This window comes from Manis javanica, chromosome 8, assembly GCF_040802235.1.
Source record: "Manis javanica isolate MJ-LG chromosome 8, MJ_LKY, whole genome shotgun sequence".
NCBI lineage: Eukaryota > Metazoa > Chordata > Mammalia > Pholidota > Manidae > Manis > Manis javanica.
The window spans coordinates 23,275,010-23,298,911 of NC_133163.1; the positions used below are offsets into that span (position 1 = coordinate 23,275,010).

General features: G+C 40.8%; 1 protein-coding gene across 32 annotated transcripts in view; it reads right to left on the minus strand.

The window, feature by feature from the left end:
* The window catches only part of NRXN3 (neurexin 3), a 1,528,794-nt gene that overhangs the window by 817,607 nt on the left and 687,285 nt on the right, over positions 1-23,902 (minus strand). For all 32 annotated transcript variants that reach the window (XM_073242064.1, XM_073242063.1, XM_073242059.1 and 29 more), the window contains one exon: positions 4,309-4,428. In XM_073242064.1, coding sequence (XP_073098165.1) covers positions 4,309-4,428 — 120 coding nt within the window. The remainder of the gene's footprint in view (positions 1-4,308; positions 4,429-23,902) is intronic.

Sequence of the window (23,902 nt, forward strand, 5' to 3'; positions counted from 1 at the left end):
CCTTGTATTATCATCCAAGAAGAGCTGCAGGTAGAATTTAACCAGTAAAATTTCCACACATATGTTTCTGTGATGAGGTCACAGTCCTTCCCAGCACCACAATGTCATGCCATCGAATTCATGGGTACTATATCCAGCACCTTCCCTAGAAGAGCCACATTGCCTGAGCTTCTATGCAGACATTCACTTCCATATTTCACTGGTGGCCAGCAAGCAGTTTACAGACCAGCCCTCAGGTATGATGAAGTTAGTGGAGAACTTAAACCTATGGAAAATCATGGCCAAGCTCAAGCTGTAAGCCCCCATGAGGCATTAACATAGTGGACAAGCATGTAGGCTCTGAGGCTGGATTGCCTGGGTTACATAACTTTTCTGTGCCTCAGTTTCTCAGATGTGAACTAGGTATGAAGTTATCAGGATGCAATATATTGATACATATAACGTACTTAGAATGAGGCCTACTGCTCCCCTGTTGGCTATCACTAATTATGCAGCATTCAGTTTTTTCCTTTGTCTGAAATGTGTTGATCATTATCTTGTTATTTCACTTATTGTTTTCTCTGTCTTTTACTAGAATGCAGCCCTGGGACCACTTCTTGTCTCTTCCGTATGTCCCATAGTGTTTAGCTGAGGGCCGTGAGCTCAGCGAACATCCCTCATGCATGGAGAAGGGGGTTGCACTGAAACATTTACTTTGGAGTCAGAATTTGGATCATTACTGTTTCGGTGCATGAAGTTCTTGGCTAACACTAAGAGCTTAGCAAAGAAATAATGGGAAAACTTAGAGAAGGCAACTTAACCTCCCCTGGCTTCCAGACCTGGGGAGAAAAATTTTAAAAACAAAGGCTTATAAAGTCTTAGTGAAGGATGCACATGTTACCCATAGTCCTCCAGCTCCACCACCCCCACACTCTTTTTTCCACAATATCCACATTTTTCAAAAGGATATGCTACAAGATATTTTAAAAATTAAAAATAAAGGTCTGGAGCCAAATAACTTTGACAAATACTGCAAATGTAATCATTGATGATTGGTAATGTATATTAGAGTATTAAAGGCTCCTAATAAATCTTGCAAAAAAGAAATCCACTTCATTTTGTTTAACCTCACATCTCCTAAATCTATCTCATCATGCTCTTTACCAATGGGAGGAACAAGATTTCCTCAGAAAATGACTTTTTAACAGCTCGGCACTGTATGTGCTATGCAGGGTGAGGGAGAGAGAGGAAGAAGCCACTACAGACCTGAGTAGTCAAAACCGGGGTGACTTTTTGTACAGTAAGAAGCTCTGGGTGGAGTGGGTGTGGTTCATGCAGCATTAGGTCCCAGTTCTAAGGGACATAACCCAAGTGAAGGATTATTTTAATTTATTCTTGATAACAGAAGTCCAGTTCAATCAATCAATCAATCCTTGTTAGCTACCAACTGACCTTGATCCTTTCCCAGGAATATATTATGTTACAATAAATGAAAACCACCAGGCTGAGGAATATTTCTTTCCTTGCTTCTGCTTTCTTATGAGTCTGACCTATTCTTTGCATCATTTCTACAAACTAGCTGAAGATTTGACACCCTGGGGGACCTTAAACAGCATGAAAAGGATTACTAAATAAGCCAATAAGACGCTACTTAATAACCTGAGGTCTGTGTGGTATTTTAGTTTCATTGCCTGATTTTATGACTTCTGTGAGCTAAAATTAAAATTCCTAAACCCATTATCACTGTAAGAAGCAATCCAAGGTTGTAGTTCATAAGTAAACTAGCTCTTTTCTTCCCCCAGATTTTTTTATCCTTCTGGCTGTTTTTTTTCTTTCTTTCCATCAGCAACAAAGTAGAGGGTAAAGCTGAAAATGAAAGAGCTTCATTAATTTCAAATATCAAATTACTGAATGACTTGGGCATTCCATGGTTTAGCCCTGCTTTTTAATTACTAGTGGGAAGAAAAAGCAGACCTTATAATTACCTTTATTCTAAAATTTCTATAAAAGAATAATGGCCATGAAAGGCAGTACATATTAGTGGAATTCACAGTTCTTTATGACTATAGCTTTCAGGGCATATAATCTATGAAAATAAAATGGACTCACTGGCCAGAGAGATTGGGGTGAGGCCACCATCTAGTGGCTGCTATTCAAAACATGCTGTGAACAGCATCACACTAGGCTTAACTGGGTGCATGCAGCGCAGAGCTCACAAGGGATGTGCAACACATCAGTGCGCTTCTGCAGGCTCCTGTCTGCAGTAACAGCTCACGGGGATATCTTGAATAATTAATTCATGGTGGCTGGGGGTTCTAAACCATGCAAGCATTTTTGCCTTTCTTGCCTTACATCCCTCACATAAATCTGTTATCCTTCAGGCATGCAGAACAGTAAACTTACCTCCCACTACTAAGCTATGTCTATATACATACAACTGGGGTGTTTGGAATAAGTTGTGGTTCTGTGTGACTTCATTTCTTGGGGAGAGGAAGGTGGGTGTTATAATCTACCCACTGAAATGTACTCCCCACCTCACTCTGATCCATTCCATTGCATTTTCCCTATATCATACAACAAATTATTTTCTTATAATGGATTGTGATGTCCAGAAAACAGTTTGGTTTGGGGATATCACACAGACATGAATTTGAAGTTTTATAGCAGAGCTCTAAGTTTCATGACCCTCTTATGTAAAAAGGCAATAGAGAATTATAGAAGATTTAAGAAGCTTATAAAAGAGCATCTAATGTCAACTGGGCACTGGATATATGCTTTCTGCTCCTCCTCTATGCATAAACTTTCTTGATCTATTTATACACACATACAGATAAATCATTACTTCCACACATACATGGCTCACTGTAATTACTGACTACAGAAGTATAGAAGCTCAGGGTCATTAAATTTATAAAATTAAATATGAAATTATAGGACTCAAATGGCAGAAACTTCACACTGGCCTTAACAAAAATAGCATTTCAAGTTTAAAAATGAGGCAATGAGGAAAAAGAGGTTTAGTGTAACTAATCCAAAAGTATAAAACACTTCAGTAACAAGGCCTGTATTAAACCCCACAGTGCCTGACTCTAACTTGATTGACTTATTCACAGAAGAAACTGTAGAGATAGCTTAGGCCACTGACTTCATTTGACAAAGATGGAGAATGAAAGTGACCTCCCCAACATCCTGCAGAGAACCATCCTGCAGGGCCCAGGTCTCTTGACAACACCGTTCTACACAGTGCCCCAAGTTTTCGTTTCCCATACGGACAAGAATTCTACCTCACACACCTGCACTGCTGCTCTGGGATGCTCGAGAGCGTAGACTTATTTGGGTGCAGCATCTAACCAGCACTTAAAGATGCCCTCTCTTTTCTACCCCAGACCTCATTAAATTACCATCAAATCTTGGCTAAAGATCTATCTTCTCAAACCACTGCTGCTTTCTCCGGACAACACTGATAACTTTCTCTTCTGAATGACAATTACAATCACACCCACCCACATTAGTATCTCATTACATATTCTTTGTCTTATTTTCAAATACCCAAGGCCTCTCTAATCTACTAGATTTATTCAATATTTAACAGGCAATCTCTTGTGCTTCCTTTCTTCTTCTACAATCCCCAGTACACTGGTGATAAATAACAAACTCTCAAGAAATACTTGTTGCTTGTGGGAGGCTTTGAATGTTCATTTATCTACATATGACTCATTCATTTACACACTGACCTCCTAGAGTGTAAATTCTGCCAGGCCAAAGACTTGCCTATTTGCTCACCACAATATTCTCAGCCTTCCAAACAGTGCTTGATATACAGTAGATACTCAATTAATAATGATTAAACAAATATATAATTATTCAGCACCTTCTAAGTATTATGCATTGATCTAGGCACTTATTTTTAACTATAATGCTCTGAATTTCAGGTTTATCCATCTCCCTCTACTAGAGAGTGACTCATTCATTGAGGGAATAAACTGGCATTTGGGAGGATGATTGGTAAGTGATTTTTGAATAACTGAAGAGTAGAAGGATCTACAGAACTCTACACCTATTCTCCAGACACATACTCTATGCTTAAGGAGACAGAGACCCATCAATATATGACAGTGGTGGGTAAGTTCTATAAGAGAGTAATGAAAAGGCACTATGAAAATACAGAGGAAAACCTTAGCCTTACCTGAACTTGTCAAGAGAGTACATGTTATGTGACTTCTGTTAAGCAAAATAGGAGTTTTTCAAAAAAGCCCTTTGCTCACTGAATGACCAAGAGGACTACGAGAGCAAAGTGAGATGAATTTCACTATGTGTAGCTATACTTACCCTCAGCCACATCATCGTCCACGGTTAACTTAAGGCTTTTTCCTCTCCGCACCACCCGAACGGTGTGCCATTCATTGTCATTGAGCTTCTGCCCCGCATAGAGGGTCTCAGGTCCTTTGCCTAAAGATGGTGGTAAGCGCCAAAGTTAGGATCAGTTTCCAAAGTAGTGTTCATGGCATCAGAATTCTCAAAGCCACACTGGTGCACAGAACCCAGTAGCCTTCAAAGAATCATATGCCTCCAAAGCCCATCCTAGTTCCACTGATCCAACAGGATCCTCCATAACAGTTCCTCAGTGCAAAAGCCTCCATTCAAATACAACAGATGACAAAGTAGAGAAAGAAATAAGTGCCCTCTTTTATCTATAGGCACCAGGTTTTTAAATGGTAATGGCAGTAAGTGAATATTTACAGGAAACAGGAGCCAGCTGTTTCCAACTGTCAGACTTCAGTTGAACGTCTTGAATATGGAGAAAATTCATCATACCTTTTTTTTAGAATCATTTGGTCTTTTGGGCATAATACACCAGTCTGGCTTTTGGAGAATATCAACCGATTGGATGAGAAAAGAGCTCTGTAATATTGATAACTTGGTATTTCCATTAACCCCTGGTCCTATAAGAATTCAATGACCACAGACATCATAACTGTGAGATCACAATAATAATAATTTTCAAAGTCTAAATCTCATTGTAAATAATGCTCCTGAAGGGAATGTGAGAGGCCCTGGATCCAAAAAGATCCAAAGACCTAAAAAAATTTAAATCCATGCTTAAGATGCTCAAGATGATGTTCAAGTGCACTCTAGGAGGAACCAGGTTCAACAAGGATTATGGCACTTAGGGGCAAAACCTGGCGAGGTGAACACTGAGGCACTGAAACAACTTGGTTAGTAATGGGGGGGAAATGTAATGTTTCACTCACCACTGAACTGAGATATAAATTCAAAAGACCAAGAAGATTGAATAGAACTAGAGAAGTTAGATCAAGTTTGCTTCCCCTACTTGGATAGCTGAACCCACACAGAAAAATGCTGCTGAAATCTTCCTGGACTAGTCAGTCAATATATGGAAAGCCCTATTTCTGGAACTAACTTGGAAAAAAAATAAAATATGTAATTAGCCAATATATCCCTGTAGATATTGTGCATCTGAAATATTTCAGAAGATCATACACATGGCCCCGACATATCAAAGCATAGGGCCAGGTCCCTAGTAGGTGCTTTAATGAGTGCATGTTGAATAAGTGATATCTACATGGGCATTTGTTTCTTTTGAAGGTATAAGACACTATTTAGGGAAGAAAATAAAAAACATTCTTTGGGTATACATCTTTTGAGCTGGCTAACTTTAAATCATATCCTGCGATTGTGAATAATTAGTATTCCTATTAATCGTTAGCTCTAAGAGTTTTAATAGTAGTTGAAGTTTGGAGGAAGTTTCTTCTTGAAAAATAAACACATTCAAATTGGAAAGGTTTTTTCTAATTCCAATGCATGCAGTGGGTAATTTGTATTTAAATTTTTTCAGAATGTATCCACATCACAAGTGCAACCCAAATTCACAAGAATCCTAAGAATTAAATGAAAAAACAGAGCAGACCAAATGTGCCCACAGTTGGGTAAGATGCCATGAGATCAATATATTTTAGGGAAAAATAATTCTTTAATAAGTCATTTTATATTCAATCTCAGCCTCTCTTTGTGAGTATACTTGTCTTTGATATTATCTGAAAGGTATACATTGTAGCAGGATTTCTCTAACATTTCTACTCACTAGATATCTCACTAAATTCAGATCTATTGATTGATGTAACAGTTGCCTTTATAAGAGCAAACTGTGTGGGCATTGAGAGAACACGGGCCACATCATTAGGGTACTTTGGAGCAAGAACAGATGTTCTCAGAAGAAACAAATCTGCCTTTGTCTTTTTAATGTTTTTATCCTCTTTTTTTCTACGTGCAAATGCTTCAAAGAAGAAAGTAAAGAAAGATGTGGAGTATTGGTTATGGAGACAGAACTGTCACAAATAAAGCCTATTTAAACATCTCTGATAAGTGGCATGTGTTCTTAAAGCAATTTTTACACATTACTTAATTTTTATTATTGGGAACAAGTAAGAGGGAGAAACAATTACACAAACACAGTCAGTTTTAGGATGCTGCTATATCAGTGCTACACCAGCCACAGAGATGTAAAGCAAGCTTTCCCCCAGAGCAGTGTTTTAAACCCTTTGCAAGGACTTCAGATCTCTGGTGTCCTTGAATTGTCCATAGCAGTTATATTCAAACCTAAATATTTAACTGCCCCTTTGGCTCTTTAGTTTGTGATGGTCCATGACCAAAAATGTGAAAAATAAATAAATAACTGAAACCTCTCAGGCCCTACTGCTTGGTTGTTTATTTGGTATCTCCAACCCAAAATATGCTCATTAACAGTAGGGGAAAAAAATATTTGCCCATCCCATTAAAAGGTGGGAAATGAGTCTTATTCAGTACTAATGTTCAAGAATGAAAACAAAGAAATCTCAGTGAGCTTTGGAAAAAGTCTCCACCTCCAAAAGTGGAGAGTCAATGGCATTTATCTTTAATCAAGCCAAAGGTCAATTCATCCTACTTGAGAAAAAGCGATCGTTAAACTCAGCTGGAAATGTAGGTGAATACAGGGGAAGAACAAATCTAATCTGTAGCCTAGGAATAAAATTGGATTGATCAGTGATGCAAAAGGCAAACAAGCTGAAAGTTAAAACATACAAACTGTTACTATTTCAAAGCAGGAGTATCTAGTTCAGGGAGGATTTCCCTGGCAGATTCAAACAGACAGCGAAGGAGTAGCAATAAAACAATAAATGCAGGAAGTTCTTCTCTGTAAGTAAAAGATGGTCCAGATAGGGAGAAACTTTTTTTAGGTTGGAATTTAAAACAGAACTAGTGGGAACTTGAAAAAAAACACAAATATATGCACACACACACATACACACACAAAACCCTCAAAGCCGTTGTCCTTTCTTTTTAGAAGCTAGAATTATGATCTGCAATTAGGTCTACATCAGATGCATGGATTAGATGCAAGTTTCCTTCTTCTATAGTTTAAGTAGCAAATACTGGTCACAAAAAAAAATTCTTTCATGCCCTTCAGGCTGCTTAGATCACTATTGCTTGATCCAAATGCAGAAAACTAATAAATTATCTGGTACCCTGTAGCTGAATTTCCCAGGTAATGATACCCATGACTGGAATAAAGAAGCAAAAATCACAGTTGAAGATTTCTGGGATGCAGAAATCTAGAGAAGTGGAGTGTGGAATAGTTTATTGTTATTATCGTAGAACAGAGATCCTTCAATGAATCCTTTGGACAATAGACCCAAATGCCCACTCAATCTAGTCTCACTGCAAATTCATTTAACATCATTTCCTTTAGTTAAGGCTTGTTTCACAGAAGACCATCTAATTCCCCGATGAACAGGGAATAGAGAATGAGGTTCATGGAGGAAGGACACAGACTAAATTGTTTTCTGACCTGTTCTACAGTAATCGTGTGGAAGGCCTATTTCTTCAAGAAAATGGAACTAGTATAAAATCAAATGAAAACTTAGGAGAAAAGTACTCAAGAGAGAAATCATTTTTGCTGATTGCTTGGAGGAAGATGACACTCAGCTATTAGCAGATAAGGAATGAGAATGGGTGGGAAAAATCTGTATTTGAGCATCACTATAAAAACACACACCTCACAAGATGGACTTTGGCTTTAATTATTTTGGACCTACTTAGTTGTTTTTGTTTGTTTGTTTGTTTGTTAGCACACTGTTCATATCACTTAAATTTGTCATTTCCCCCAGGAGCAATATAACCAACAAGATATCCCTATGAGATACCCCCAATATCCATGAGTTTGTCAATGTGACCCAACCAACTAAACCAGATGGTTTTGCTCATACACAGGGAGTAGAAATTCCTTCCATCTGCCACAAAGTGCTCTCTCCAAAAGTGGGAGCATACCATTTGGAAACTTACTTTGCTTGGTGTGGGGGGCAGGGACTAAGGGGGCAATACCTGTGCCATAACCACTTTGCTTTACCTGAACCACTTTCTATTTGTGCAAGAAGAAAAAGGAACAATAACTTGATTTCCCTATGGAGCTGTATGTCACATGAATCAATATTCCTATGGCACACAGAAAAATATGACATTAAGTTCCTTAGAAAGGTATGGTGAAAGGCATGTGATTATACATCTAAATGACATGGCAAATAAATACTCAAAATGATTGTGTGAGATTTAAAGAACACCAGAAACATATAAAAAGAGAAAACTTACCTTCATTCCCACCAGTACCTTAGATGAGGCTAGCTGAGCTCTGACAAACATTGCACTAAGCCTATAGCACCATACAGTTATCAGTCTCCTCCCCAAAAAATAGATTAGACAAGTAAAAGCTGGAGTGAGAGGGGAAAAGAATGGGACTAAAGAATAAAGAAGGTGAGGGAGAAATAGGAAAGAAGCATTTTATTCTCTGTCCAAAAATATTTCAAGTTCTGGTTGTTTTCTTTGGGTTGACAACCCAATAAGCAAGAGGTGTTTTGTTTTGTTTTTATAAATTAATTTTTTTCAAAAGCATTCATTTTCTTTCAAAAACAGTTAAATCATATTTACTTAGAGAGCCAGTTTGGTGGAATGCCTCAAATATATCAGTTTGTTCCCACTGGAGTTCCCAAATCTCCAGAAGACCTATCAGACTTCCTACAACAGAGGTGAAGAGCAGAGGAAGCTTTCTATTAAGTAGTCCCCCAGTGAGCTCGTGAGAAAGACAAATGACCCAGTTATTCACCCAGAGCATAGCCACCTCCCTGGGGACCCTGCTTCTGGTTAAAACCCACCAAGAACACCACCAATATTTATCAGTCTTAACATGTAAATGTACCACTGAGCCTGCCATATACAACATGTCCAACTGTGGCTGCCCACCCCTTTCCTATGGCTCATTCTCTAGTCGGCTATCAGAGAGCTCTCACTGACCTCTGGCAGGTATCCTGGAGACTATTCACATAGTTAACAAATGCTAACTGAGCATCAGCATAGAACCAGGAACCATTCTGGCATGAGGAGGTAAACAAGGCAGAGGTCCTTCCCTTAAAGAACTTACATTATTTGGGGTGGGGGAGGATGAAGGCCACTGCTCAGATTAAAGAACACAGGACCCATGGGATGGGTGAGGGTAGGTGGGTAAAGTGGGTAAAAGAGATGGAAAAAAGAAAGAAGGAAAGGAAGGGGGGCAGGGAGGGAGGAAGGAAATGAGATAATCTCAGATAAGATTGATGTCTATGAAGAAAATGAAACAAGGTAATATGATAAGAAGTAATTGGGGTGGGAGTGGGGACAGACGATTGGCTACTATACAGAATGCTGCAGAACGGCCTCTCTGAGGTGACTTCTCTATTCTTGCCTTAAGCACCTGGTTGGATGGAGAGTTACTAAATGAGATAGTCAGAGAAGGCTTCTCTGGGGAGGTACCTGTAAGAAGAAGCCAAGCATGAAAGTATCTGAGGCAATGGGAACAGCAGGAGCAGAAGCCCAGAAGGAGCCTGGGCACATCGGGGGAACAAAAAGAAGTCCTTTATGGCTGGAGCTTGAGCCCAGTGGAGAGAGTGTGGCAGGGGAGAAGGTGGAGGGACAGGCAGAGGCCAGATCACGAGAGGTTGCAGCAACACGGTACAGAGCCTCAAGATACTCCAAACCCAACAGGATTCCACTGGGAGCTTTTAAGGAAGGAGATCATATGATTTCAGTTTTAAAAAACCATTCTTGTTGCTGTGGATGCACTGGACCAAAAAAAGGTCATAATGGAAACTAAGAGGACTTCTGGGAAGTTGTTAAAGGTAGGAAATGAAAGTGACTTGGATTAAGGAGACAGCAAACAGAAATGGAAGTGGTGGGAATTTGGATGTACTTCAGTGGGGTCTTGAGATTGGTTTGGAAGGTAGATTCGGAAAGGGAGAGGGAAAGAGGAAGCAGTGGTGACTCTTAGGTCTGGTCTGAGAATGTGGGTGGATGGAGGCATCCTCATCCTCATCTAAGAAAGGGAAGATTCCAGAAAATGTAAGACATGATTGGTACTATTAGCCATGGGGATTTCCTTCTGCTATTTGCATCTTTCCTACCTAACATCAGTCACAGTACCATCCCCTGGCAGCTTCCTACCACTGAGAAGTGTGATCAAAGCTCACCGCTTGCATGATTCTCTTAGTCCTGTGTTAATTTGCACCTTGGGCCACCACTGCCTACTGATGAGACAAGGTTATTGGGTCCCTGTGGTTTTGATTTTTCTCTTCCCTCCCTCTCTTCACTCCATCCTTCACTCCCTTTATTTATTTATTTATTTATTTATTTGGTTTCAATTATGTGCTCTAGCCCTTGGGACTGGAACAAGGAGTACCCTTAATATTACAAAGCAAACCCCGGCAGCCCATTCAATAGGATCTTTAAATTGTAATCACAGGGTAAAATGGACCTGTTTAGCTCGGCTAGGAGAATAAAGCACCTCAATTTTGAAATACAGTGAATCCAGGGCAAGATGTATCTCCAAAGAAACAAGTGATTCCACAAGAGATGAGAAAGAATCTTGCCCCAATTTACTGCCAAATCTGCCTTAAGTCATCAATTTTCAGCACTGCTTAGGAGCGATGAGCTAAGGACAGTCTCAAGATTTTTTGCAATAATCTCTCTCCATGAAGCCACTTTTCAAGAGATGAGGGCAATTTGTTCAGGGATGAGCACAAAGATGCTTTTGTGGATATTGATTCTACTCTTGTTTAAAAAAATACTTTGTAAAATCTACTAGTACTTTTCCACCATTGTCATGATACAATTAATATAAATTGGTCTTCCTTCGATGATTGAAGGTATTATTGTGCCTTAGGGTTTTCCTGACTGTGTGATCTTATTGTTTAACATTAAAGACACAGGTTTTGAAGCTGGCAGAGATTGAGCTAAAGAGATTTTAACCAGAACCTGCTCCTCTAATATCTTCTTAATAAATTTCCAATTTAATTTTGTTTCCTTGTGAAGTGATCCTTCTGTAATAAAACAGACTAAAAAACTGTCCAACTATGAATTGAAAGGTCTACTTAATTAATCCTAATACTTAATATTTTGCTTTAAATAGGAAGTAGAGAAGGCATAATAGAGTCTTCCTCGCCAGTCTTCTTGTATATACTCTCGAAACTTCTCTTCCTTCATCCACCCCTTCTTAACCCCTCTGACTCTTCCATCTGGAAGTGGGCACCTTTCCAGCAACCCAGCTGCACTTCTATTTCGTAAACTATCACACTGTCTTTTGTATTGCACTTTTGTGTGTGTGTGTGTGTTTGTATTTTATCCATTGCCTCCATTTCTATGCACTTTGAGGGAAAATCTGCTCCTTCTGTAATCCCCAGCAACTAAGCAGAGTATGTTATACCAAGATGCCCAAAATTCTGGGGGGAAAAAACCTAATAAGTGAATGAACAGAATTGAATGAATTAGATAACAAATTAATGAATAGGTTGAGGGAAGGAGAACACATGGAAGGGGAGCAGAAGAGAGGTGCAAACTGTATTTTAGCAATAGAGTGAACTGGACCAATTCAAGAAGGTATTCAGTATTGTATTAAATACATACAATTGAATTAAGAAGTGAATACCTAGAACTGAATGAAAAATAAATAATGGAGTAAATTTATTCAGGGTGGAGGAAGAAAAGGAAGGGGGGAAGATACTTGCACATTGCATTTTGGCAGTTGAGCAAATTAGGAGCTGATTAAGACACCAGGGAGCAGATATAAACAAAATACGCTACTTTTTTGTCTTCAGTATGTTTTTTCCGAGCAAAAAAGAAAAAAATAGAGCTGACAAACTGATAAGAGGATGAGGGTACCCGTTGTTCTGCATACATGATCTTACCTAGTGCTGTAACATGAAGCTGACAGTTTCCCCCACTTTACCAATGAAGAGGGGGAGCAAAGCTCCACAATCAGGGGCTCAGCCCCCATCAGTCTGCCCACAAAATCACCCCACTCAGTTGCATTTGTCCCCACAGCTTCATCCTCGCAGCAGCCCTGGGCTGTCTCAATCTAGAGATCTGAGAGGGCATAAGGTGAGACCAGGTAAAGGAGATGGTGAAAATGGGAGAACACTGCTCAATATGAAGCAGAAGGTCTAATTAAGGGGGTTGATGAGAAGTAGGACCTGATTTTGTTGCTTCTATTTCTGTTTATTCTGCAGGACTATGGTCAAATCCTAACATATAAAACCTATTAATAAAGCCAAAAGAAGTTACAAGTTTATACTGGAAATGAAAGTGGAGGGTAAATATATCCTATTTGTGGGGACTTGCATCATTCTTGTTGACCCGCATCAGGTCCCCTCACCAACCTCTGATTTCAGCCACGGCAGCAGTTGACAGTTTCTGTAAGCTCAAACACAGTCTGAGAGGCCCACCTCAAGCAGGGCCGGCTCCTGGGCCTTCTCTGAAGTCAGAGTGCCTTCCTTGTCTGTACGCAAGAGCAACCAAGCAGTTGGGGAGGGAGGGAGGGAGGGAGGGAGTGATGGGGAAACTGCCAAACAATGGGAGGGATGGAGCTGACGGATAAATGTCCCAACCTCCTGTGCTTGAGCAGACAGTTCTTGGTGGCATTCATTACCCCACCCTCTCCCCCACGTCCACATGTCTCACAGCAGAAGCTTGGCAATGGACACACGCACTGGTGTTTCTTCCTTCACTGCTCAGTATCTCTGTTCCTTCACTCCCATTTTGAAGACCCCTCCCATATAAACCACCCAACCTAAGCCCTTGTCTCAGGCTCTGCTCTCAAGGGAACTCAGACTAAGAAGACACTAATAAAGCACTTGGTCATTTCAAACGTTACAACATTTGTATGTACTCAAATGTTACAACAACCTTGTGAGGTACAGAGCATCTCAGTTGCCTTTGATGAGATCCAGAAAGGGTAGGTGACTTTCCCAAGGTCTTAAGGCTATTAAATTGTGAAATTATATCAAGAATCCAGGTTTTCTGACTCCACAGGTAAATGCTCTTCCCATTACCCTCTAGTTGCCTGAAGTCAATGAGTCCAAAGAAGATAGGGAACAGTGGTCTGCTATCACCATTAAGGACAGACTAAGGGGCTATGGTGGAAGTTTCCAAATACATTCAAACTCTCAAGGTTGAGAGGAAGCGGCATAGGTCTCTGAGGGCAATCACCAGGCCCTCCACCACGGGGACCCATGGGGTCCATGAAGGGCTTTTGAGCAGGTGAGATCACTCTCATTCTTGAGTAGCTTAGCTCTATTCAGGACAGAAGCTAAGAGAGCTGATCTCCATACTCAAAGTGCCTTCAGATTCTATGTTTCTAGATTATTACCATATCCCATTTGGGGGACTTTATTTTAAATATAAAGATATAAACCCTGGGTTTTAAAAATATCACAAAACAAAGAGTCTATGAAAGGCAATTTCATATCCATCCCTGTGTCTGTAGCATCTCCCTCCCACAGTGGAAAGTCCTAAATCTACCTGAATAAATGGAAAAGGGATGGTATCTCCAGTCTAACTCCTTGGGATGTTAATTAAAAGGTCTATTGGCTTATGAAATTGACAGCATTAGCTGGTCACCTGCTATGGATAGAAGCAGTTGTCACACTGAACATTCCTATTACCTGGATGGACCCTCTTATCCTCTTAGCATCTGGCTTGTGCAACTGGAGGAGCCAGAAACCTGGATTAGCAGAATGATCACTCTATTCTGGTCCTAGTTCACTAAGATGATGAGCCTTCTCCCTCCTAAAATAATATGTACGTAGGTTTGGAAACATGAGAAATTATAGGTCTCCATCTCACTAGAAATATCATCTCTTTATGGTACCCACTAAAATAAAACTTGCAAGACAAGCACATAGATGAAAAAATTAAAAGCAGAGGATCAACAAAAATAGCATAAGAGAATTTTAATTCAAATGTGTTTGTCTCCTCTGAAGACTAGAATGTGACTGGCTCTTTAATGCAGCTACTGTGGCCTTGGGTGAGGAATGTGAATGGGCTACCTTGGCAAACACAACTAATTTCTGTCTTTACACCTTTCTTCAGTGGGTACGGCATGGAGGTGAATTTCAGATTGTTAATGCTTTATCCTGAATTCCTGATTAAGCTGAGGGCATAAAGTAAAGGAAACTGTTCCTACTGAGGAGGGTGAAATCAGCCCCCTTCCAGGCTGTATAAAGGAAGATGAGTTTAATTGAAAAGTTCAATACCTACTACAAAGGAATCATGGAAGTTTCTGGGATGCAAAGATGAAAATGACACACTCACTATAATCAAGGAGTTGATAGTCTAAAGGGAGAGTTGAACTAATAAAAGCCAATTGTGTGGGAGGAGGTGTGCACTGGGTTCCCTGCTGGTGAGGTACTTAGTGTATTTGGGAATCTTAGTCATTAACTATCCCTTCCTCTTCACATTTTTAATGCAGAACTACATATATCCTGTAAGGTAGACACCAAACCTTCATTTCTGCTCCTTCTGAGCTCTAAATAGTACTGTCCTTGGTATGCACAGTGGATTCTCAAAGTTGAAGAACGAACAAATAAATTTCTTTTCTCCTTATACTTGCATTAGACTTTATTAATAATGGCTAATATGTGTATTTTACTTACCAGACACCAGTCACTAGATACCATTCTGAGGTTTTACTGATATTAATACATCAATCCTATAAGGTTGTCATGGTTAATTGCATTATTTATTGACAATATTGGCTGCCCCTTCCTGTCAGCCTTTTCCTATAGGCCCACCCATTCTGGAGAAGTCTATTTCCTGTCCCATTATGTCAGGCATTTCATGTAGCTTGCTTCATAGCCAAAGAACTGTAAGCAGAAGAGTCATCAGATGGCTCTGCCAGCTCTCTTTTCCCTATGCCACAAATCCCAGATATGACAGATTGGGGCTGTTTCTTCAGCCAGGGTTCAGAAGAAAGAAACATGAAGTAGAGCTGCAGCAGAACCACAATGGACATTAATGTGAGTGGAAAATAAAGTTCTGTTCTTAAAAGTCACTAAGCTTGCAGAGACTCATTTGTTACTACAGTATAACTGAGCCAAGCTGACTGATACATAGGACCTAATGATATTCTCACTTTGCATATGAGCAAACTGAGACCGAAAAAGGTTGGTCCATTTTCCAAGGTCACATAAGTAATCACTGCTGAGATTTGAATCTGGGCAGCCAGGTTTCATTTCCCCCGTAACTGTTACACCACACAGCCTCTATTAGTGAAGGGATGAACCAGGGATGCATAAGAGATGAAAAGATTAATCTTCACAGTGAAATATTCCATACATGCTCTACAATAAAAAAATAAATTAAAAAAATGAATCAGTGTATATGATGGGCATGCCTTTCATCTTTGGGTGGATAAAAGACAATGGCAAAGGAGAAAAAGAAGGCAAAATAAAATGGAAGAGAGAGAAGTATACAGAAAATGGCAGGATCAAAAACAGATTAAGAGAAATCTCAATATTTGTCAAATTGCTCAGAGGCAAATATCTCTTCTGGAACAACAAAACTCTTAAGATTTTTATCTTTAAGATGCTGCCAGAACACAGAACAAATAGAAGTGTTTAGTAGCATGTATTTTGAAAATTATCTGGGTTTTTCCACTTTTATAAAATAAACTCCTCTGTTTGTGATCTGTATAGGATGACAAGTTGCACATGTCACCCAGGGGGATGCCACTAATATGCTGGAAGAGTCCTGTCATTTTAACATTCAGATGTTTCAGAGCTGTTAAAGAGTTATCTGGGCTAGTGGTTCTTACATTTTAAACTTGATAAGCAACTGTGGATAATGTTCAGAATTCAGATTCCAGGACTCCAGACTTTTAAGTCTATTTTCCATTTCTTTTCCAAGTTCTCTCCTAGGTATGTCTTATTTTTCCAACCCCTTTTCTCCCAGAATCTCTTATAAGGTCATCACCATCCACTGAAGTTCTTCAAACCATTAAGCTGGCAAAGCGGACTCTCCTTTCTCCAGTTCCCCTCCTAAAACAGTTAAGGGGAAAATGAAACCTGACTGCCCAGTTCCCCTCCTAGGTACTGCCACAATCTCTTCTCTCCACCAGATCCCACCCCCACTGCACCACCTCTAGCTCCTCCACTCTCACTCTAGGTATTGCCAAAGTTATGTTCTTAGTCTCCATGTCAACCTTTCACACTGTGGTCAGAGTTACTATTCTTCAACAGAAATTTCTTCATGTCAGTTCCTACTTAACATCCCCAAAGGCCACTAAACGTCCAGGGACAATAAAGGCATACAAAGGCCTTGGATCTGGGCCCAGGATACATTTTCATAATCTCACCTCTCATAGCACATGTCATATGCCAACAGCACCAATCTGCAGCTGCTCATCTTAGCACTTTAACCTTGTGAAATCTCAGAGCCTAAATCAAATATTACTACATTGACACCCTGCCCACCAGTTCCTTAAATTCACTTTTTTTTTCATCATATACTAGAAAACAACAATAACAACAACTTCACAAGGTTTTCTGAGGATTAGTCAAGATAATATGAACTAGGACCTAGTACATGCTCAGGGGATGCTACCAGTGGTAGTGATGGTGTAAATATCTTTCTCCTCCGTGCACATGATTATGAGACCCACATTCAAAGCCTAAAGCAGAAGCTCACAGCAAACTGAAATTTGAACAGTAGCGTATCATGGGAGACATCCTTAAAATAACAGGAACCTGGAACGTGACATCTACAAGCAACGGGATGGTTTTCATGAAAGTGTCTTCTCCCTTTCTGCCTCCACCTCTTCCTTCCTCTCTCCCTTCCTCGTTCCCTCCCTCCCTTCTTCCATTTCCATGCTGTTGGTTGAAGCAAAGAACAGGAAGAAAGACCAAAAGACTTCCGTGTATAGGTCGCTTACCATACACGACCCATTCACTAGAGCACACTGTTCTAGATCCCACTTAACTCTCACAGACAGAGTTATCTAATATGTATAAAGTTTTGATCCCTTGTCCTATTTTACAGGTAAAAAAAAAAAACTGAGGCTCAGAGAGGTTAAGCAATATTAATAAGGCCATTTAGGTTACAAACGGCAGAAACCAGGTTCAAACCCGTATCTCAGTGACTCCAAAAGCAGTGGTTTATCAATATACCTCAACTTTTCCATGAGCCTAATATCTTTATTAGGCAATATATTAGTGAGGCAGGGCAGGGACATGGGACAAGCGTCATGATGAACTCTTCCTGCCTGTGATGAAAAATGCTGAGATATAAACCATATAGTAAGAACAGGAGGGACCCCATCTTAAGGCTAAGATTCCATTTTAAAAAGCAGAGAATTGAGAACTAAAATTGCTACATATTCTCTGGTAATCAGACAATAACCTAACAGCCTACCTCAAGGCAGGGGAGGCAGTCTTAACTGCTATGTCCCCACTGCTTGAGGGTAACCTCTATCTTGGAGAAGAACAGGATCAATAAAGCCCTGCTGTTGGGTTTATTTAGCAGAATCAGCTGGAGGGCTGATAGTAGAGGAGAGAAGACATGGTGTCTCACCAGAGATAAGCATCTTGAGACCACAAGCCAAGCCTACACCCAACAACCCCCATCTTCCCCTTGCCCCATTCTTGAAAGCCTTTAAAAACAGAATCTCCAACCTTCCAGTGTGTCTCCTCTCTGAGGACACCTGCACTTTTCCTTCTTTAAGTGCATACTTTCAAATAAAGGTTTCTCACTGCTGAAAGTATTGTGGTTTGTCTCTTTGCTATTTCATTTTGTTTTCAAGTCTTTACTTTGTCTCCCTCTGATAAGTAGGAACGGGCTGATAAGAGCTCAGCTTTGACCTGCATGTTTCTGTTGCCTGGTGACCCGGACAAAACTGCAGCTGTGCGATCTGCTCTTAGTAGCCTGCCTGAAAACCTATTTTCTTTGGTAAGTTCTCAGAACATAATCTCTCTCCATCCTGTGCTCTGTGGCTCCCCCAAATCCTGGAGTAGTAGGGGCTGGTCTCCATGCTGTGCAGACCCAAGCGGACACAGGACGCCAGGTGACCCTGGCTTCAGGAGTTGGCAATGGGAATCTGCCCTGGGCCGAGAACTTTCCCTCTTTCCCCCTTCACTTTCCTGTTCTCTGCTGCCTGCAAGGGAGCTGCATTCCCTGCTGCTCCGGCTTAAATGAATTGCTTTCTTACCTACACTCATCTGACCTGCTGAGAATTCTTTTTTGCCCAGAATCAAGAACCCTGCCCATCCAGGTTGAGGTTTCTTCCTAGTGCTTTACCTGGTGCGCAGGGAGAGGCCTCCCCAGAGGCAGCTGCCTGACATTAGCACTTGAAATCACTATCAGAGGCTCGAAAACTAATATTGTTTAGAGATCAAAATAGAGCTATTTGTGATTTGTTTTTTATAGTATATCTTTATCAACAAGTATTTGACAAAGAGGTGATGTTAAATCCTTCCAAGATATCATATTTTGTTTCTTTATGCACTACTGGGAATGCCCCCCAACCCCACCACATTCTGATATATTTGGTAGATATATTTTGGTTTTAGGTACAAAGCCCACTTGAAAAAAAAAGTCATTTCAAATGCATAATTCAGTGAACTTATTATTCCTGTTTTCTAAACCTTTCACAGCTGGCATATGGGTAACTGAGATTCTTCAGGCCTGAATCACTCACTGTGGCCCCGTGGCTGGGATAGAGGTTCAGTGTGAAGACTGGAGAGTTCAGAGTCAGGGGCAGGGCTGCTGAAGGTCACAGGAAGACTGGGCTGAGTCAGTGACAAGACTCTTCAGGGCTGGTGATAAACTAGTTGGTGAGGGAGGTGGAAAGGCTGTTCTGAGGAGAGGAATTAGGAGGAACTTGGGAGAGCTCTGAAGGGTATATGGTCATTCCACGCTTGAAGGAAGGAACTCTGTGGCCCACGTCCCGCTGGGATGACCCTTCTTGGGCAAACCCATGCACATGCTCCAGGGCTACTCACACTACCACGGCTCCTCACTGCACGGCCCACTCAGATGACCTTTTACTTCCAACCCAGCATTGGTCCAATGAGGTTAGAATGCACCCTCACAGTTTTCTCTCCTCTCTGACCCAGAAGCAAGCTCTAGATTTTAAAGGATGCTTCCTTTCCACACCCCCATAGCAAATGGTGGGGCTTTTAGAATGCAAAGCACTAAAATAGGATCTTGTCAACTTCAGAGGTTAATTAGACAGTCCCAGAGATGGCCCAGGGGTTCTAGGGTGAAGGGCTATGAGACTGGTGGGGGATAATGGGGTAGGAGATAATTGCTGTACTTCATACTGGGGCCCAGTATTCAATTTTCACAATACTGTGAAGTAAGTATTGTAATCCCATTTTATAGATGATGAAAGTAAGAAGCAGGGATGTAAAATTGTCTTGGCCAAGGGCAAACAGCTCGGATGTAGATCCAAAGCAAGATTATTTCAGTGTCATGTATTCACTCTTATATTAAACTGCCTTCTGGACAGATCATGAATATGTAAGTGGTGGGCAGGGCCAGACATTGTGACCAATGCTGTTTCTGCATGAGCACGTATAGAGGTCTGGGGAAAGCAACCAGAGATGATTCTTTGAACTGATGCTCAGGTTGGGTAAGAATGGGGTGGTGTGAGGCAGCAGGGAATCCCAAGGAGTGTGATGGGTGAGGAAATCCCTGTGGGCTTTCTGCTGGGGGAGGGGACATTTGATATGGAGCTATCTGATTATTCAGTGAGCTTACACTGACTGGGACCTGAATATTGCTGGTGGGAACTCAAGGGTTCTCCAGCTGGATTCAAGCTGGTCACCCTGGTCTCAATAATCTTTATATTTCTCTTTGATTTTTGAGGTGGTGCTGGCTATGAACCCCATGTGATCATAAGTTTACAAAACCTGTCTTTTTCAGGTTCTAGTCTAAAGCCTAGACAGACATGGTAGTTACTCAGCATACATTTATATGAATGTATGGAAATGCAGCTTATGGACATTGAAATTCAAACAGTGAATCAACCAACATGCTCTAACATGGAAATAGAAAGAAAATGTGTTTCTGTGCTTACTGCATCTAATTTTCCTATTTGAAGTTACATATTAGCTCCAGTTGACTCACAGTCCTCGCTGCCATTCATGCTGTGTTGTGATGTGACCCAGCACCCTTGGAATCAGTGCAAGTGTTAGTAGAAAGATAGACATGAGCAGCCAGAAAAGGGAAGATAAGGTTCAAAGAAAATGGCGCCCACACTCTGCCCAGGTAGGGGGTCCCTGTGAAGACAACCAAGGTTTTGCAGGGAGATAACTTCCTCCCCAACCAGATCCCAACAGGGGTGCAACAGAACAGAACTAAGAACTGCCCGAAGCACACCGCAGCCTGGGGAAAGGATGTGCTCACTGAGGGGGAGGACCACATAGAAGGACCTGTCAATCAAATAACTGCACCCAGTCAATCCAAGAGATGCCTTCCAACCAGAATGCAATATGAAAGCTTCCTGCCTAACAGCTCAAGGCCTTTGTCTACATTGACTCTGGCTGCTCCTCCCTTGGAGTGAATCAAATAAAACTTTCGCTCAGCTTTGCTACTGTGTCTCTGCCTTTTGATTCCTTGTTGCAGCAGTGACAAGAACTGAAGAGGACAAACTCAACCCCTAACAGAAGGACAAGTTCTAATATACAGCTTGGCACCCAGTAGGTGCCCAAAAGATGACTGCTATTTGTTATAGCTCATTTATATAAACATACTTCAGTGATTTTTTTTAAAAAAATCAAGTAATTGGAATAAATTATAAATAGTTCAAAGGAAAAACATGAGGGAAAAGAAAGTCCCCAAAAGACTGAAATTTGAAATGATAAGTGTAAAAAATCCTCCTCACTCTAACAATGAATAGTCACCCAAAGGTTGCACAATAACATTAATCTATTTGTTATTAAATATTCATTAAGTCAGTAACTCAACAAACACTGCTAGTATTTATAGATATAACTTATCCATGACTATAAACAGATCATAGGTATTGTATATGGCATGTATGTGGATGGATGCATGTACATGTTGTGTATGTGAATGTATATACATGTGTACATGTATGACACACATGATAGGCTCTGGTCAGCAGCTGGGATAAAAGGAGAACTGTATTAAGACCTTTGAATCAAAGCTACTTAGAGTCTAATGGAGAATGCAGTTATGGGAAAAATGCAATGCAATGTTTTAAGGGCTCTAATACGAGCATGTACTCTTCTCAGTATACTTCAGGAACAAAGAAGGAAAAGCTGTTTGTGTACATGTGTGTGCTTTTTGGTCTTTTTGGGGTTAAGAAGATAGTGATATTCAGGTAAGGCTGCTTAGAGAAAGCAAAGCTTATGCTTCACAAAGGATGAGCAGGAACTAGTGCTCCAGGTAGACTAGAGATGGAAGAATGTTATACACTATCTGCAAACTTGAGAGAGGCTGGCAAGTTCAGGGAATGGTGAGTGGTTCTATGCGGTAGGAAAATGGAGGACATTTTTATGAGAGCTAGGAGGAGAATCTAAAGGAGTAGCCAGGAGCAAAATTTAAGGGCCTATAACCAATAATAAACAAAATAAAATAAAACTAAATATTTATCTTCTAGACCAAAAAGAACTCTTGAAATATCTCAAATAGACTGCAATGTGTGTTTGCTATATGATTTAAGATTATTCAATTTTGCTATAGATAACAAAAATAAACAGGATGAATAAAACTCATAGGCTGTGTTAAGTTTAGAGAGCAAATGGGTAATCTTTGAGAACTATTAAACACATAGAAAATAAAGGGAGCATTTGTATTTCAAGCAAAGGTGAAAAAAGATGAAATAAACAGAAAGGTGCTTACCCATAGAAAGGGATGGACGTACACAGTAAACCTTAAATATTCATAAAGCTCAGACCACGTCTGACTGACAGCTTTCATCCCTAAATTGGCCAATTCAATTAGCAATGCCCATTCTGGCCCCATTTGGCCCCATATTTTCTTTGCCTGAGACACACAAAGCACATGTCTTGTCATCAGGCTAACTGGCAACCTATAGCTGTGGCCAGATCTATCTGCCCTTGTGTTTCTTTAGTTGGGCAAGAATGTAATGGCCTCAGATGCCTCCCAGATGCTGTATCCCCTTTCTTAGCCTCAACTCTGGTCCTTGTAACCACCCCATTGGCAGCAAAGGCTGAAGTGGCAGAGAGAGAACAAAATACAACCAGTGTACAACCAAGGGTTCAGATAGAATAGTCTTTCCATCCTGGCTGCACACTATCCTGAGTGTGGTCATCCCCCTGATCTCTTTCCCCTTGCTTTTTGCTGTGCTCATTAATGAACCCCATAATTATACATCTTAATTTGGCCCATAAATCCTTCTGTTCTGTGACCTCTAGAGCAGCTTGTCTGAGTGTACTTGGAGTATCAAAGTGATTTCCCACGTGCTACAGGGAATGACATGATCAGATTATCATTTTAGAAAAACCACTCTGGCCCTTCAAGTGTAAAGCCTAGGAGGTTAGAGAGTGAGGCTGGAGGCAGAGAGACCAGCTCCCAACTGCCTTCCCCAGCCAAAGAAATGCAGCTTATGTCTCACAGAGAATGAGACAGGAACCAGAATCCCCAGGAACACATAGGAGAAAATGTCCTCAAGAACCAAATTCTTTACTGTTAAACCAAAATAAACTCAACTCCTAAAACTCCACAAAGTCCATGCAAAAAACACATGCAAGGGGGGTGGGGGGGGGGGTGGGAAACTAATGTTAAATAAAGAAAGGCTGAGATTTTCTCCATATCCACCCAGGATTATCCACCCTTCCAGGTATACCGATGATGTCAGGAGAGCTTGCAGAGATAATGGCCCACCACAATTGCAATACCGTTCCATAATCTCTCATGTGGCCCAGCGGGATGATGCTGAAACCAGCACGCTGAACGGCAGGGGAAGGAAGCAGCTCAGTGATATCAAATGCCTCACAGTAAGTAGTGAGCAGTGGGGTACGAGAAAGAAGATTTAGAGCTGGCCAGACTTAGCTTAAAATTCCTGCCCAGCATACACGAGCTGTGTGACCTTGAATCAACACCTGTGTATCTCTCAGCCTCAGTCTCTGAGTTGTAACTGGTAAGAACAACAGCTTTATCCAGCGGCTATGCTGAGATACGTGGGATAACACAGGGAATGTGTCCAGCACAGGCTGCCCTCTCTGTCTGCCCTTTCCATGTTTCATTCCATGTGGACTGATAAGTGAATAATTAACAACTCATAAAATGGCAATTACAATAATCTACCTTCAAGTCAACAATAATTGCTTGTCTACATGTCTCTATAGTAATAGAATTTCTTCAGTCTCCTCTTTTCACCAATGTTAAAAACATATTCCTTTAAGCATCCTAATCCTGCTGGTATGTGGCTAAGGAAACTTCCCAAGAAATAAGCAAAGCTAGCATTGGGTCATTTGAATTTTAAGCAGTTGGGCTTGGAAAAACCCCAGCAAATTCTCCTCTCAAGGGAACGTTGCTCAGCCATGAGCGGTGGGTTGTCTTAAGCAGCTTAAAAATTGCTATC